At 36.0% G+C, this 12,500-nt stretch overlaps 1 protein-coding gene across 2 annotated transcripts in view; it reads left to right on the top strand.

Moving 5' to 3' along the window:
- Positions 1–12,500, top strand: part of mvb12bb (multivesicular body subunit 12Bb) — a 71,814-nt gene that overhangs the window by 49,022 nt on the left and 10,292 nt on the right. For both annotated transcript variants that reach the window (XM_026269662.1, XM_026269661.1), the window contains exons 8-9: positions 10,478–10,536; positions 11,480–11,539. In XM_026269662.1, coding sequence (XP_026125447.1) covers positions 10,478–10,536; positions 11,480–11,539 — 119 coding nt within the window. The remainder of the gene's footprint in view (positions 1–10,477; positions 10,537–11,479; positions 11,540–12,500) is intronic.

Raw genomic sequence — 12,500 nt, 5'->3', positions numbered from 1 at the left:
TCTGGTTTTTGTTACTCATAAATTTGAGACATGCAGATAGTGATAAGAATGTAATAAGGGTTGGACATCAACAACACATAAATACCAGAATAAAACATGAGTTATGTTACGCATTTTAATGGTTGCATTTTTGTTTGTACTTTTCAAATTAAAGCTGCAGTAGGTAACTTTTGTAAAACTATATATTTACATATTTGTTAAACCTGTCATTATGTCCTGACAGTAGAATATGAGACAGATATTCTGTGAAAAAATCAAGCTCCTCTGGCTCCTCCCAGTGGTCCTATTGCCATTTGTAGAAATTCATCCGCTCCCAATAAGAAGCAACCAATCAGAGGTCCGGTCCGTAACTTTGTTTGTGTTCAAAATGTAGAAAAATGTATATAATAAGTGAGTACACCATAAATCCATTTTCCAAACCATGTTTTTAGCTTGTCCTGAATCACTAGGGTGCACCTATAATAAGTGTTTATATTCAGACTATTTTAGATTGATTCGGGGATACCGCGGCGGAGTAACCCAGTACCTTTGTGATTCTTCATAGACATAAACAGAGAGAAGTAGTTCCGGCTACGATGTTCTTCCGCAAGACGCAAGCAGTTTCGCTAGAGCGTCAAAAGTTCCCTACCGCAGCTTTAATAAGAAAAAAAATATATATTATATATATATACATTTTTTTTTTTTTTTTTTTTGCATAAGTTAGTATAAGGGCACTGTGCTCACATTTAATTGTGCATTAAATAACAAATAAAAAAATACATTACAGCTTGCGCCTTATATTGTGATCTGGAATTGCATAATATATTTTAGTACATGGATTTGAGTACATGAAGTTCTTAAATGTAATGTATACATACATGTATGCACAGTTTTTTTTTTTTTTTTTTTGGTAATCTCATGACTTAAATGACAACAAAACTATGTTGTATGCTCATAGTTACTTGCGCACTTATTTATCATGACACAGTCAGAGCGTGCGCCACATATTCGCATACAGTTGAAGAATGTGTGCTGTGAGCACAGTAAGATGGTTGACAGGACAGGAAAGTTTGTTTTACTGACATCCAGCCTAACAACATCTCATCATACTGCAGTTCACTGTTGTTCTACTAAAGCTCATTTGGCTGCTGTACCTTTTCCATGCTCATTTGACTCGAAGCTGAAGTAAGCGTCTGACAAAGTCTCCCAATTGATGTGGATGCAAAGAAATATGCTGGTTCCGCATCTTAATAAATGCATTTCTTGTCAATAAAAAGGAGACAAGAACTGCAGTTTTGAGCAGGGTGACCACCCCCTGGCCCCGCCCCTGCAGTCATACAGTATACTGTATATAGAGTTTATGTGCATATGCATGTACAGTATGTGCAAGTGCTATGACAATCTCCTGTGCTCCTCTGCAGTCAGAACAAACAAAAGATACACAAGAGTAGTGTTTTACATTTTTCTCATCTGTGTGTAAATTGGTGTGTATATGGCTAATTATGTAGAGTTATGCAAAAAGTTCTACCATTCTTAGAAGAGGTAAAAAAGTTTGCAAAGAAGTGTTTGCTTTTGAGAGATGTGTGTTACGTTCTGTATGTTGTGTTTGCATTTTGTGGTTTTGTATGTAGAGTTTTGAGAAATGGAGGCATAGTTTCAAAAACTGTGTATGCTTTTTCTAAAAAATGTAATATGACTAGTGACCAATATTATTTTTCCAGCCTTAAACATGAGCTCTTTTCCCGCCAGAATTGTTTGTCATTTATGAGACAGCGCGTCCTTCCTATTTTCTGTGAAACCAATGGTTCTCTGTGACTAATAATATACAAGTGAATGGGTGTCGTCACTTTTAGAGTAAAAAAAAAAAAAAAACAGATTAAGGAAACATAAAATTAATTGTTCACAGCTCCTGGCAATATCTTATAAAGGTCTTATGGAGCGAAACAATTAATCTGTGCAAGAAAATGGATATTATTTAAAACTAAGGGTTGGGAATCGAAAACAATTCCAATTTCAGAATCAGATATTTAATAGGGTTGAGCCGATAGACCGATAGACGATGCCATTGTCCATCGCAGATTTAACATTGTGATGATGTGCTGACACAAAGTTAAAGTGAGTAAGTAAGTGAGTGCTACCTCTTTGTTTTGGATGTTGGTTTGCAGTGAGTTCACAGTTTTAACGTAATTTTGCTTTAGCTTAAGTTATTTCCAAGATCTGAGGTAAAATATCTATTGTTGCTTTCACTATGGCCATAAAGATCACACAGAATAATATTCAAACTCACATTAGACACTTGTAACATTGAATAAAGCACATAATTATTATTATCAAGATTATCACTGTCATATTTTGTACGTTTTTTCCTGCCATGATGTTGCAGAAAATAAAAACCATTTTTTAAATAGAGTTCTGTGTCGCTTATTGTCACATGGAAAAGATAAGTTTTTGTCGGGTCGTATCTGGTTGGGACACACAGTTTTACAGTTTGATCTCCTCTCAAAAAATCTAAATATAAAAATATTAATGCTGAAAGATTTAATTATTGAATCTGCAGTTATGGAAAGTGGAGAGGAGAGATCCAGTCTGGAGATAAGCAGGAATAGTTAATTTGCACAGCAGATATGGAGATCCAGATTTTTTTTTATTATTTTAACAAAAGCAAGAATAATATAATAATTGTAATAATAATAATATATTACCACACATTTTACAAGATTAGATGTTTAAGCGATGCTCAGAATCTGCAAATAATTTGCCATGATCCTCGATTATCTTTCCTAACTCTGTTTAAGTGTAAGTGAAATTTTAAGTACTGTAATGAAACTGGCAACCGTTTCATGTTATTTGTTTTCCATGCCTTTCTGAATATGGATTCATGCTTCAGGCATTCATTCTAGAGATTCGTTCACAAATGCTGATTCATCCAGTAATGAAACAAGTAAATTTTTGTCATGTGAGTCATTGAATCATTCTTTCATAAATTGCATGTGATTTTGTTTAGTTGTCTAATGTTTTTCTTCAGAATCTTGCGAGAATCAGAGTCTCCATTAAAAAAAACTAACTCAGTTTTTCCAGAATCATGCAGCTCTTTAATGAGTTCAGTTTTTATGTGGCATGCTGATTTTTGTTTATGGTATTTAGCTGCAACTAAATGCTTTGCAATAATGGGACACAGAATAAATATGTTTGATGTTTTAATCACATTGGAAACTGGGAATCGAAAAGAATCTGAATCGATAAGCAGAATTGGAATCGGAATCGCAATTGATATAATTCAAACGATACCCAACCATATTTAAAACATTATTACTTGTACTACATAGCCTCTTAAAGTGATGGCACCTGTTGACTTGCATATGAACCACCAGGGCCAATGGATTCAGCTAAAAATTATCGTTAATGTTCTGCTGAAGAAAGTAAGTCACCTTCATTTTAGATGGGTAAATTAACCTCAAAATTTAAATTTTGGGGTGAACTATTCCTTTAACAAAGAAAAAAAAAAAAAAAAAAACATTTCTTCTTCCATTTGATAAGATGCTTAAAGCTGCAATAGGTAACCTTTGACGCTCTACCGGTTAATAAACAGGGCCCGGTTTCCCGATAATGCTCACTCTTAGCGTGCTAAGACCTCGAAAGATATATCTTACCAAAGTTGTTTATGTTCCTAAGTGTGTTCCCCAAAGTGTCCCTTAGGAAGCTCTTAGCACACTGCCTCTTACGTCCAACGTTACAAGAGCGCTTTCCAAAGTGAGGGTGCTGAATTAGTTGGCATCGATTGCTCATGAATCGATTTTCCACTTCACGCGATGGTGCAATACAGCGTTAAGAAAGACAACACGTTCTATGCAAATGAAACATTCCTCAAATTATTACAGTAACATTTATTTCAGTAAAAATATAGACTATAAATTAAATTATCAAATGGTCAGTAATATGTTCACACCATATGTTCTGACGGATAGACGAACCGGGTATCCCTCGCTAATCATCCATCCCGTTATTGTGCCACTCGTACCGCTTCTTGACATGGATTTAACGACTAAAAATTATGTAATACACTTTTATATTAATGGTAAGGTACTTTACAATCAGAATTTATTGACAAGCCGCTGCAGTTATTTATGTTTAATGCGGTATTGATTGCAATTGGTTTATGTTTTTAATAAAAAGCAACCTATCTACAATGAACAGAGAGAGAGAGACTTAGATACAGAATATGCTGGGGAAGCAACGTAAAAAAGGGCACCAAGCCTCTCGTCAGAGGAAGTTTGGAGATCACACCCCTATGGTCCACTATAACCTGCACGTTTATGGCCGCGTAACCCTTTCGCGATAAGTAGCCTACGCCTGATCAATCACTAATGGATTGGCGATTGGGATGAGTGTGCCATCCACCAGGATGTAATCCCCAGCATGGCGCAAAAGGGCATTGGTGACAGTATGGACGCACCTCCACACCGAGGTCTTGATTAGACCGTAGCCCTCTCCCAATGAATCTCTCTGTAGCAAAAAAAAAAAAAAAAGAAAGAAAGAAAGAAAAAAAAGTAGCGCTGGGCTTCAGAGCTTAAAGCAAAATTCCTCCACGTTTACCTGCGAAGCGCAGGTCTGAGAAGGTCCAGCAGCTCCATAATGAGCTGTCTTGGGAGGCGATTTTTTTTTAACCCTCTGGGGACGGATTGAGCGGTACGGCCCAAAATGGCATACTTTTACAAATGTGTAGTTATCTCAAAAACTATTAATGCTAGAGAGATGCGGTTTTTTTTGCCGTCTTCCTCAGATTCCGCTGAAAACAGCGGTGTTCAGTTTGTATATTAAACACTTCCCTTATTGCGCAATACCACTGCGTAAACAGGCCAATGAAAACGATTGTGTTAGGCAGATTTTACACGCAACAGCCAATGGAAAAATTGCCGCTGGGAGGAGTCTTTTTCTAACCCAATCAGAGGAAGGTTATGTCTTCTAGCCTTTCAGAGGACTGTGTAGCTCTGCTGTAGCCTTGTAAAAGCTGGCTGGACTATAGTAAAAGACATGTAATCAATAAGCGTTCAGAGAATCAGCATCAGGGTGGAGAAAGCAGAAAGCGATCGGAGTGTTACAGAGAGCGATCGGAGTATTAGCGAGCACAAAGAGCTAAATTCGAGTGATCGGAGAATCCGCATCACGTGGAGAAAGCAGAAAGCGATCGGAGTGTTAGCGAGCACAAAGAGATAAATTGAAGAGAGATACAGCATTATTACAGAATTGTTTTATCAAAATGGCAAGCAGTAAAAGATTTACGGCAGAACAAGCTCTGGAACAATTACTGGAAAGGCCTGGAGAGGCCTGTCTTTGCTCACTGGCATGCCTAGGACTGTTTTTAAAAAAAGTTAATTATTTAATTGTTCTTTACACATTTGATTAAACAATAACACATTTCTGTCAAGCAAAGAGTTTGAAAAAATATATTTTCTTTGTTCAAAAACTGTTCTATATTGTGTGTTTTTCAGTAATAAATGACAAAAATCTAATTTTCGTTTTTGAAATTCTCTAGTTTATTGTAAAATTTTTCACTCATACTTCCTTTATATAAACATATTGCATGCATGCTTATGGTAGCTTAGGGTCTTCTGAATCCATAGATACCAAACACAGAGTGTTCCATCTCCTTTACATATGATTTATAAGCCCAAATATAAAAATAGAGAAAACAGACCAAAAAGGGCTTAGTTCCAAAAATAAAAAAAACGCCTAGGACTGTTTGTAAATAAAGTTAATTATTTAATTGTTCTTTACACATTTGATTGAACATTAACCCATTGCTGTCAAGCAAAGAGTTTGAAAAATATATTTTTGGGTCAAAAACTTTTAACTATTGTTGTGTGAGGTAGGATTTTCAGTAATAAATGACAAAAATCTAATTTTCGTCTTTGAAATTCTCTAGTTTATTGTACAATTATTCACTCATACTTCCTTTATAGCCATATTGCAAGCATGCTTATGGTAGCTTAGGGTCTTCTGAATCCATTGATACCAAATACATGGTGGTCCATCCTCATTACATATGGTTTTGTTTTGCCGAATAAAAAAACTGACATGGACTAAATGGCTCCGCCTCCGGCTCCGTCTTTGATTCAATACAAGGACACGTTGGATCGCTGCTATAGTTGGTCGCTTACTGGACACAACCATGATTACCCATTTATAGATCTTAGCCATTTAGAGCCAAATATTTTGCCAGATTTTAATTATCAAAAAATTGATTGCCAATTCGCTTTAATTACATTACGAAAAAGCCTAGGCTAATTACCACCATATTAGTTCTGATACCACACAAAGTCAACTTCATAAATAGGCCTGTATCCATTGCGAACATAATTTATTATGAGTCTTAAAATATAACATAAAATCATTGTTGAGCCACAACATTGTCAACATACCATAGTTTGACTTGTACTTCGCTGCGCTGGTTTCTAAAGACTGCTGTACAGTAGCGTCTTGAGCTCAAATAACGCTAAGAGAGAGCTCACGAATGGTCCAGACCAACCTTACGAAAGTATGACTTACAGAAGATATACTTAGCTTACGAACGTGTCGGGAATCGTGCCACAAGGTTAAGAGAGAGGTTAAGGAATAGGTTACGAACTACTTAGCGATAAGAATGTTTTGGGGAATGGGGCCCTGAACTGCTTGCGTCTTGCGGAAGAACATCGTAGCCGGAACTACTTCTCTCTGTTTATGTCTATGAAGAATCACAAAGGTACTGGGTTACTCCGCCGCGGTATCCCCGAATCAATCTAAAATAGTCTGAATATAAACACTTATTATAGGTGTACCCTAATGATTCAGGACAAGCTAAAAACACGGTTTGGAAAATGGATTCATGGTGTACTCGCTTATTATATACATTTTTCTACATTTTGAACACAAACAAAGTTACGGACCGCAGCTCTGATTGGTTGTTTCTTACCGGGAGCGGATGACTTTCTGCAAATGGCAATAGGACAACTGGGAGGAGCCAGAGGAGCTTGATTTTTTTACAGATTATCTCATATTCTACTGTCAGGACATAATGACAGGTTTAACAAATATGTAAAAAATATATTTTTACAAAAGTTACCTACTGCAGCTTTAAGTCTGTTTCTATACATGCTGACTATTCACAATAAAATTATTGGTTGCATTTTATTGTTTGCATTCAGCATGTTTCTTTTTTTTTTCTTGTTGTCTTTGACCAGCAAAACATTTTTGGGATGCGAGCCACCAGTTCAAGCACCAACCCCTGTTTTAAATGCTTTACAACTGTTCGGAGCACAAAGACTCAGTGTTCCATAATGTGATCTCACCCAACAATTTGCATTTACTATATATGTGTATATTTCCTTAACACTGACATTTTGGTGCATTTGTACCAACAGACCATTTAAGCTGCTTCCATAATCTCAGTTATGTGCTTCCAGAGGAGTGTATATATCAGGCAGCCTGTGGTCTAACCTATTTGAGCTGAATCTGCCAGGCGCCATACTTTACCTTTACGACTTCAGTCCAGGCAACAGCAGTCTGGACAAACATTACCTCAACACTCCTCCCCATGACCCCAAACTCACATCTATTTTTCTCTCCTCACAATCGCCCCCAAATCTTCCCATCAGGCCATGAGTGTGTGAAAAAAGTGTCGGCATGTATGTGTGTGTTAGTCTGGGACACCCAGTATGAATGGCAGGCGAATACTAAGCTCAATCTGATTGAAAAGGCAATGCTTGAACAATAAAAGAGAACGCTCTGGCCTTCAAGTCCCACTTTCATCCATTTGATGCTTGCTGATTCATCAGCCTTGCTCTCTTACCTCATGCTGGTGTTCAGTGATGCTTTAGCACATGTTTATTCACTTGTTTTTATGGACCGAAACAAGTCGTTATCATCCTCTTTTCAATTACCCGAGCCCTGCTGGTGAAATGACCTCTTGAAGCTCTTTGTTGTTCAATAGTCCATTCTAGAGCCGAGTGATACGTTCCCTGAGGCCTGTCTAATGGCCGTGAAGGTAGTATCCAAAATGGTGTTAAAAAATATTCATAGGGAAGCCCAAAGAAGCTGTTTGAGTCGATTGTTAATGCATGCAGTGGTTTAGCCTTGTACTGAATATCATTCTCGTAGAATAAGTCAGCTTTAAGATGTAAGGTATGATACCATGCTAATACAATGTTTTTATTTTTGTTTTTCCCGAAGTACCACATAAAGTGAGATACGATATACAATATAACTTTATTATCCGGCGAAGTGTGATTTTTGTCTTGCATTACAGCAAATTCATTTACAATTACAAAACATTATCACATGGGCAAAAGACCAACAAGACTTTCACAGACACAATAAAAAAGCCTTTTCAAAAAGCAGATTGCTAAACTTGTTGTTAAATCTAAAAAATAAATAAATATATATATATATATATATATATATATATCTTTTTTTTTTTTTTTTTTTACTTTAGAAGCAATATACGAGGTCATTTTTCAGAAATGTATATAAAAAAATCTAAAATAAATCAAAAGTTGATAATCAAATAATCTGGGTCCTGTTTAATGTTTTTTTTTTAGATTTTTTTAGTAGTGTACCTTTTTTATTTTTATTCTAATATAAATTATGCCAAACTTATTTCCTCACAGATTTCATTCTTTAAATAAGGTGTTGAGGTGTGTAAGTATATGACCTTGACATTTTGAGTTTATTTTTACGAAATCAAAAACATGCCAATTGTTTTGTAACTAATTTTATTTATAACTACATTTAATTGTCTTTTTGAATACGTTCAAAAAAATAATAATTACAACATTGACTCAAATACTTTCGTGTGAATCATGCAGTACCAACCTCTATAAAAGAAGAGCTCTTTATGTGCAGAGCTCACGATTGGGTGACAGTGTCAACATTTATACCGTGTTCACCTTTTTCCCCAAGACATCTTGTATGTTCAAATATTAATTAAGTATACTGGACACCCTGTGCAAGAGTTAAGGACAAAGAAGTATTCAGCTTTTGCCAAGGTAATGAAACCGTATGACAGTTTAAGATATTCTTTCCTCCTTCAGTCGCGAACGTTACACCGTCGACCTCCAGGTAACTTACGAGAAGAGGTCCTCCGGTTTCCATTCCAGCAGATCCCATGCGCGGTTGCTAATGTATAGCGCTGCTGTTAGATGCCATACTCAACATGTTTTCCATGAGCAAAGTTGGGCACTTTCTGATTTTTTTGGGGTGGGGATGGACATTTTTCTTCAGTTCAGTCAATGGGAGCTATTGTGTGCTCGTGTCACCCTGTGTTAATTTGGGCTCTAATGTATTTGATAAACAAAGGGGCGCTCTTTAGCCTGACAGTCGTGACACCCTGATTCTTGCGTGGGCGCCGTGTGGCGCAGGGTTACGCCGTTAATAACCCACTGGCAGCCATCAAAGGCGCTTTAACCATGATCATTATGATAAAGGGCATACACTTAATTACAGGCCTGCTTAATTATAGCTCTGTTGAAGCTCGTTTGTTTGGTAGAATGCTAATTATACCACCGCACTCTTGGCAAGTCCTCTTTCAATCCACCTCTCTCTTTCTTTCTCGCTCTCGCTTTCTCTCAGAGAGCCGAACACTCTGGCTCATTTTCATGCAAATTGATATCCGGCGAATGTTTTGTCTCTCTCTTTCCCCTTTTTCTTTCGACGTGTGCGAGTGGGGCTTTGTTTTTGGAGTCGAACGTCTCCCTGACAAGACAGGATCAGGAATAATCAAGAGTAATTAACAGGGAGAGAGGGAGGAGAGCGGGTGGGTGGGGGTGGAGGGGCTCAAATACAGTGGAGGATAAAAAAGGCTTTCATCTCGCTTTGTCTGAGTGAATTTCCGAGGGGATTTGGGAACTTTCAGTGTTCTGCCGTTTTCGACCATTAGATTAAGTCAAATGCATTTTCACAACATAGAGAGCAGTGCTCGATATTGAAGGTGTTTGTTTGAAATATTTCAATATTTATTTTTATTGTATTTTATTATGCTGATCTCTGATTGGTCAGTAGTGGAGTTGTCAAGTATTCTTTATGATTTGATCATTGTTCCTGGCAGTCAGTTTCCTGCACTGTACTAGTTTCTTGTCTCTCTTTAAAAAAAAATAAAAATCAGTTCAAATGTTTTGTGTCCATTTATCAACATTTTGATTTAATATGCAGTTAGGAAGTGTTTTTGTTTGTTTTGTTTTGTTTTTTATACACCCCTTCAGGATATGGCTTTATATTCAGAGCAACCTGTTGAGGTTTCTTTTTTTTTTCTGTGATCACTTCTATATTCTATAGGATTGTTCCTCTAGCTCAACTGGTAGAGCAATGCGCTAGCAAGCGCAAGGTTGGGGGTTCGATTCCCCGGGAACACATGATATGTAAAAAATTATAGCCTGAATGCACTGTAAGTCACTTTGGATAAAAGCGTCTGCTAAATGCATAAATTTAAATTTAATATTCACTTATATTTTTTTCTTTCCCTTTCCAGCTATGGATGATATCCCCTTTATGATCTACAAAAAATCTACTTCCACATTCAGAGATGAAGTAAGTGCTTCTTTAAAAAATAAAATAATAATAATAATAATAATAATAATAATAATAATAATAGTTGTTGTTGTTGTTTAATAACAAGTTAACCCTTTAACTTTAGGTTCTATTAGTTAACTAGTTAATGTTGCATAGACTATGTATTAGATAACATTTATTAAAATAAACTTAGATTAAATATTTAATTTTTATAATTTATTAAAATAATAATAATTATTCTTATCATTATTGTCATTGTTATTTAATAATTAGTTAACCCTACAATATATATATATATATATATATATATATATATATATATATATATATATATATTGATAGTTTGTGTTAACTCGGGTCCATTAAATATTATTAATAGATAAATGTTTAATTTTAATCATGTACTTTGTAAGGTCAAGAATTAACATCAACCAATATTAGTAGTATCTTTCATTGTTAGTTCATTAACTAATAAACCTTATGTTAACAAATGGAATATTATTGTACAGTGTGTACAATATTGTACTAATAATGACAATAATGTTTTCCCAAACACTTCCCCAGTCTTTCATTGGTTGGAAGGACTGATTGCCCCGCCCCATTGGTTGAGCCAGTGTCGAGCTGACTCTGATGCTCAAATAGATCTGTTACTATGCTACTTAATGCAACCAAAGTTTTTCTAGAGCCCCCATCCCGCCAGATGTTGAGCTGTGATGTGGAGTCAGTGCTGCACGAGCCTTCAGCACTACTGTAATGGATCTGCAGCTGATGAATGCATGCAGCCAGGCAGAGCTGGCTCATGGAGGGCCATTTGGCCCCTGTCACAAGAGCTCTGTTCTTATTGTCAGAGAGAGAATAAGAGCGAGAGACAGGATTAAAGAGCTTAAGCATGCTTATTTAACCATGGTCACCTCCATTATGTTTCCTATTTTTTCATGTATTTTTTTTTCTTTATTTCCAGATAGATTCAGTCCATTTCTTGAACATTATCATCAAATCGCCGAAAGAGATTGAAGATGAAGTAAGTTCAAATATGCTCAGGTTGACCTAGGTGCTTAGATTAACATACAGAAATTGGTAGAAATTGCACAAACAATTTATAAAATAACAGTTACAAAGTCTTTTTTTAAAGACAGATTAGATTTTTTTTCTTCTAAAACTGTTTTATTTGCAACTTCGAAAAAAAATCATTTTTGGTGTACATTTAAGGCTTTTCTATATGTGTTCTCAGTTGTTTGATGCCTTGATGATAGCCATTTTTACCAATACGATTATTATTTAAATGTTTATATATATATATATATATATATATATATATATATATATATATATATATACACACACACACACGCTGTATAATGTACAATTTTAGGTATATTTTTAAGCTCCAAAAAATGGCACGATAGTTATGTTGAGAAAGCAGGAAGGTACAGTGAAGTAACAAAAAGTTGTATTATTGTTGTTCAAATTGTTCGTTATATTAACATTAAGAGTAATAACAGCAATGCAGTAAAAAAATAATGTGCAAAAAGGCAGTAGTGCGAGGCCAGAATTTTTTGTTAAAAACCAAAGAAAATGAACTTGGTGACACACTAGACTGATAATAGCTTTCATTTCATTACAAGTCATTATCGAATATCTGGAATAAATTATGTGAAAACAACAGGATTTTGTTTTATGATGGCAGTTCGTCTTTGTTTAGTTATACATATTTACTATCACGTTGACCCCCCTCCCCATCAACACTTTTCATGGCGCATCTCTCCTCGAAGCAGGCTGTGATTAGAAGCAGCAGACCTAGCACGAGGGGAGGGGGATTCATTAATTACAGCCTAACGCAGGCTCCGCAGATGAAGTAAAGCAGAGATAGTGTAACAGCACTGGGTTTAGTGAGGTGGGCGACAGCACAAGATTAATGGAGAAGCGAGGGCTGACGGCGACGGAGTCGGAGCGCTGCCCTGATAATTAGAATCAGTGTGAGA

Source organism: Carassius auratus, chromosome 8, assembly GCF_003368295.1.
Source record: "Carassius auratus strain Wakin chromosome 8, ASM336829v1, whole genome shotgun sequence".
Taxonomy (NCBI): Eukaryota; Metazoa; Chordata; class Actinopteri; order Cypriniformes; family Cyprinidae; genus Carassius; species Carassius auratus.
Note: the sequence above shows the minus strand (reverse complement) of the source record. Positions and strands in the feature narration are given on the sequence as shown.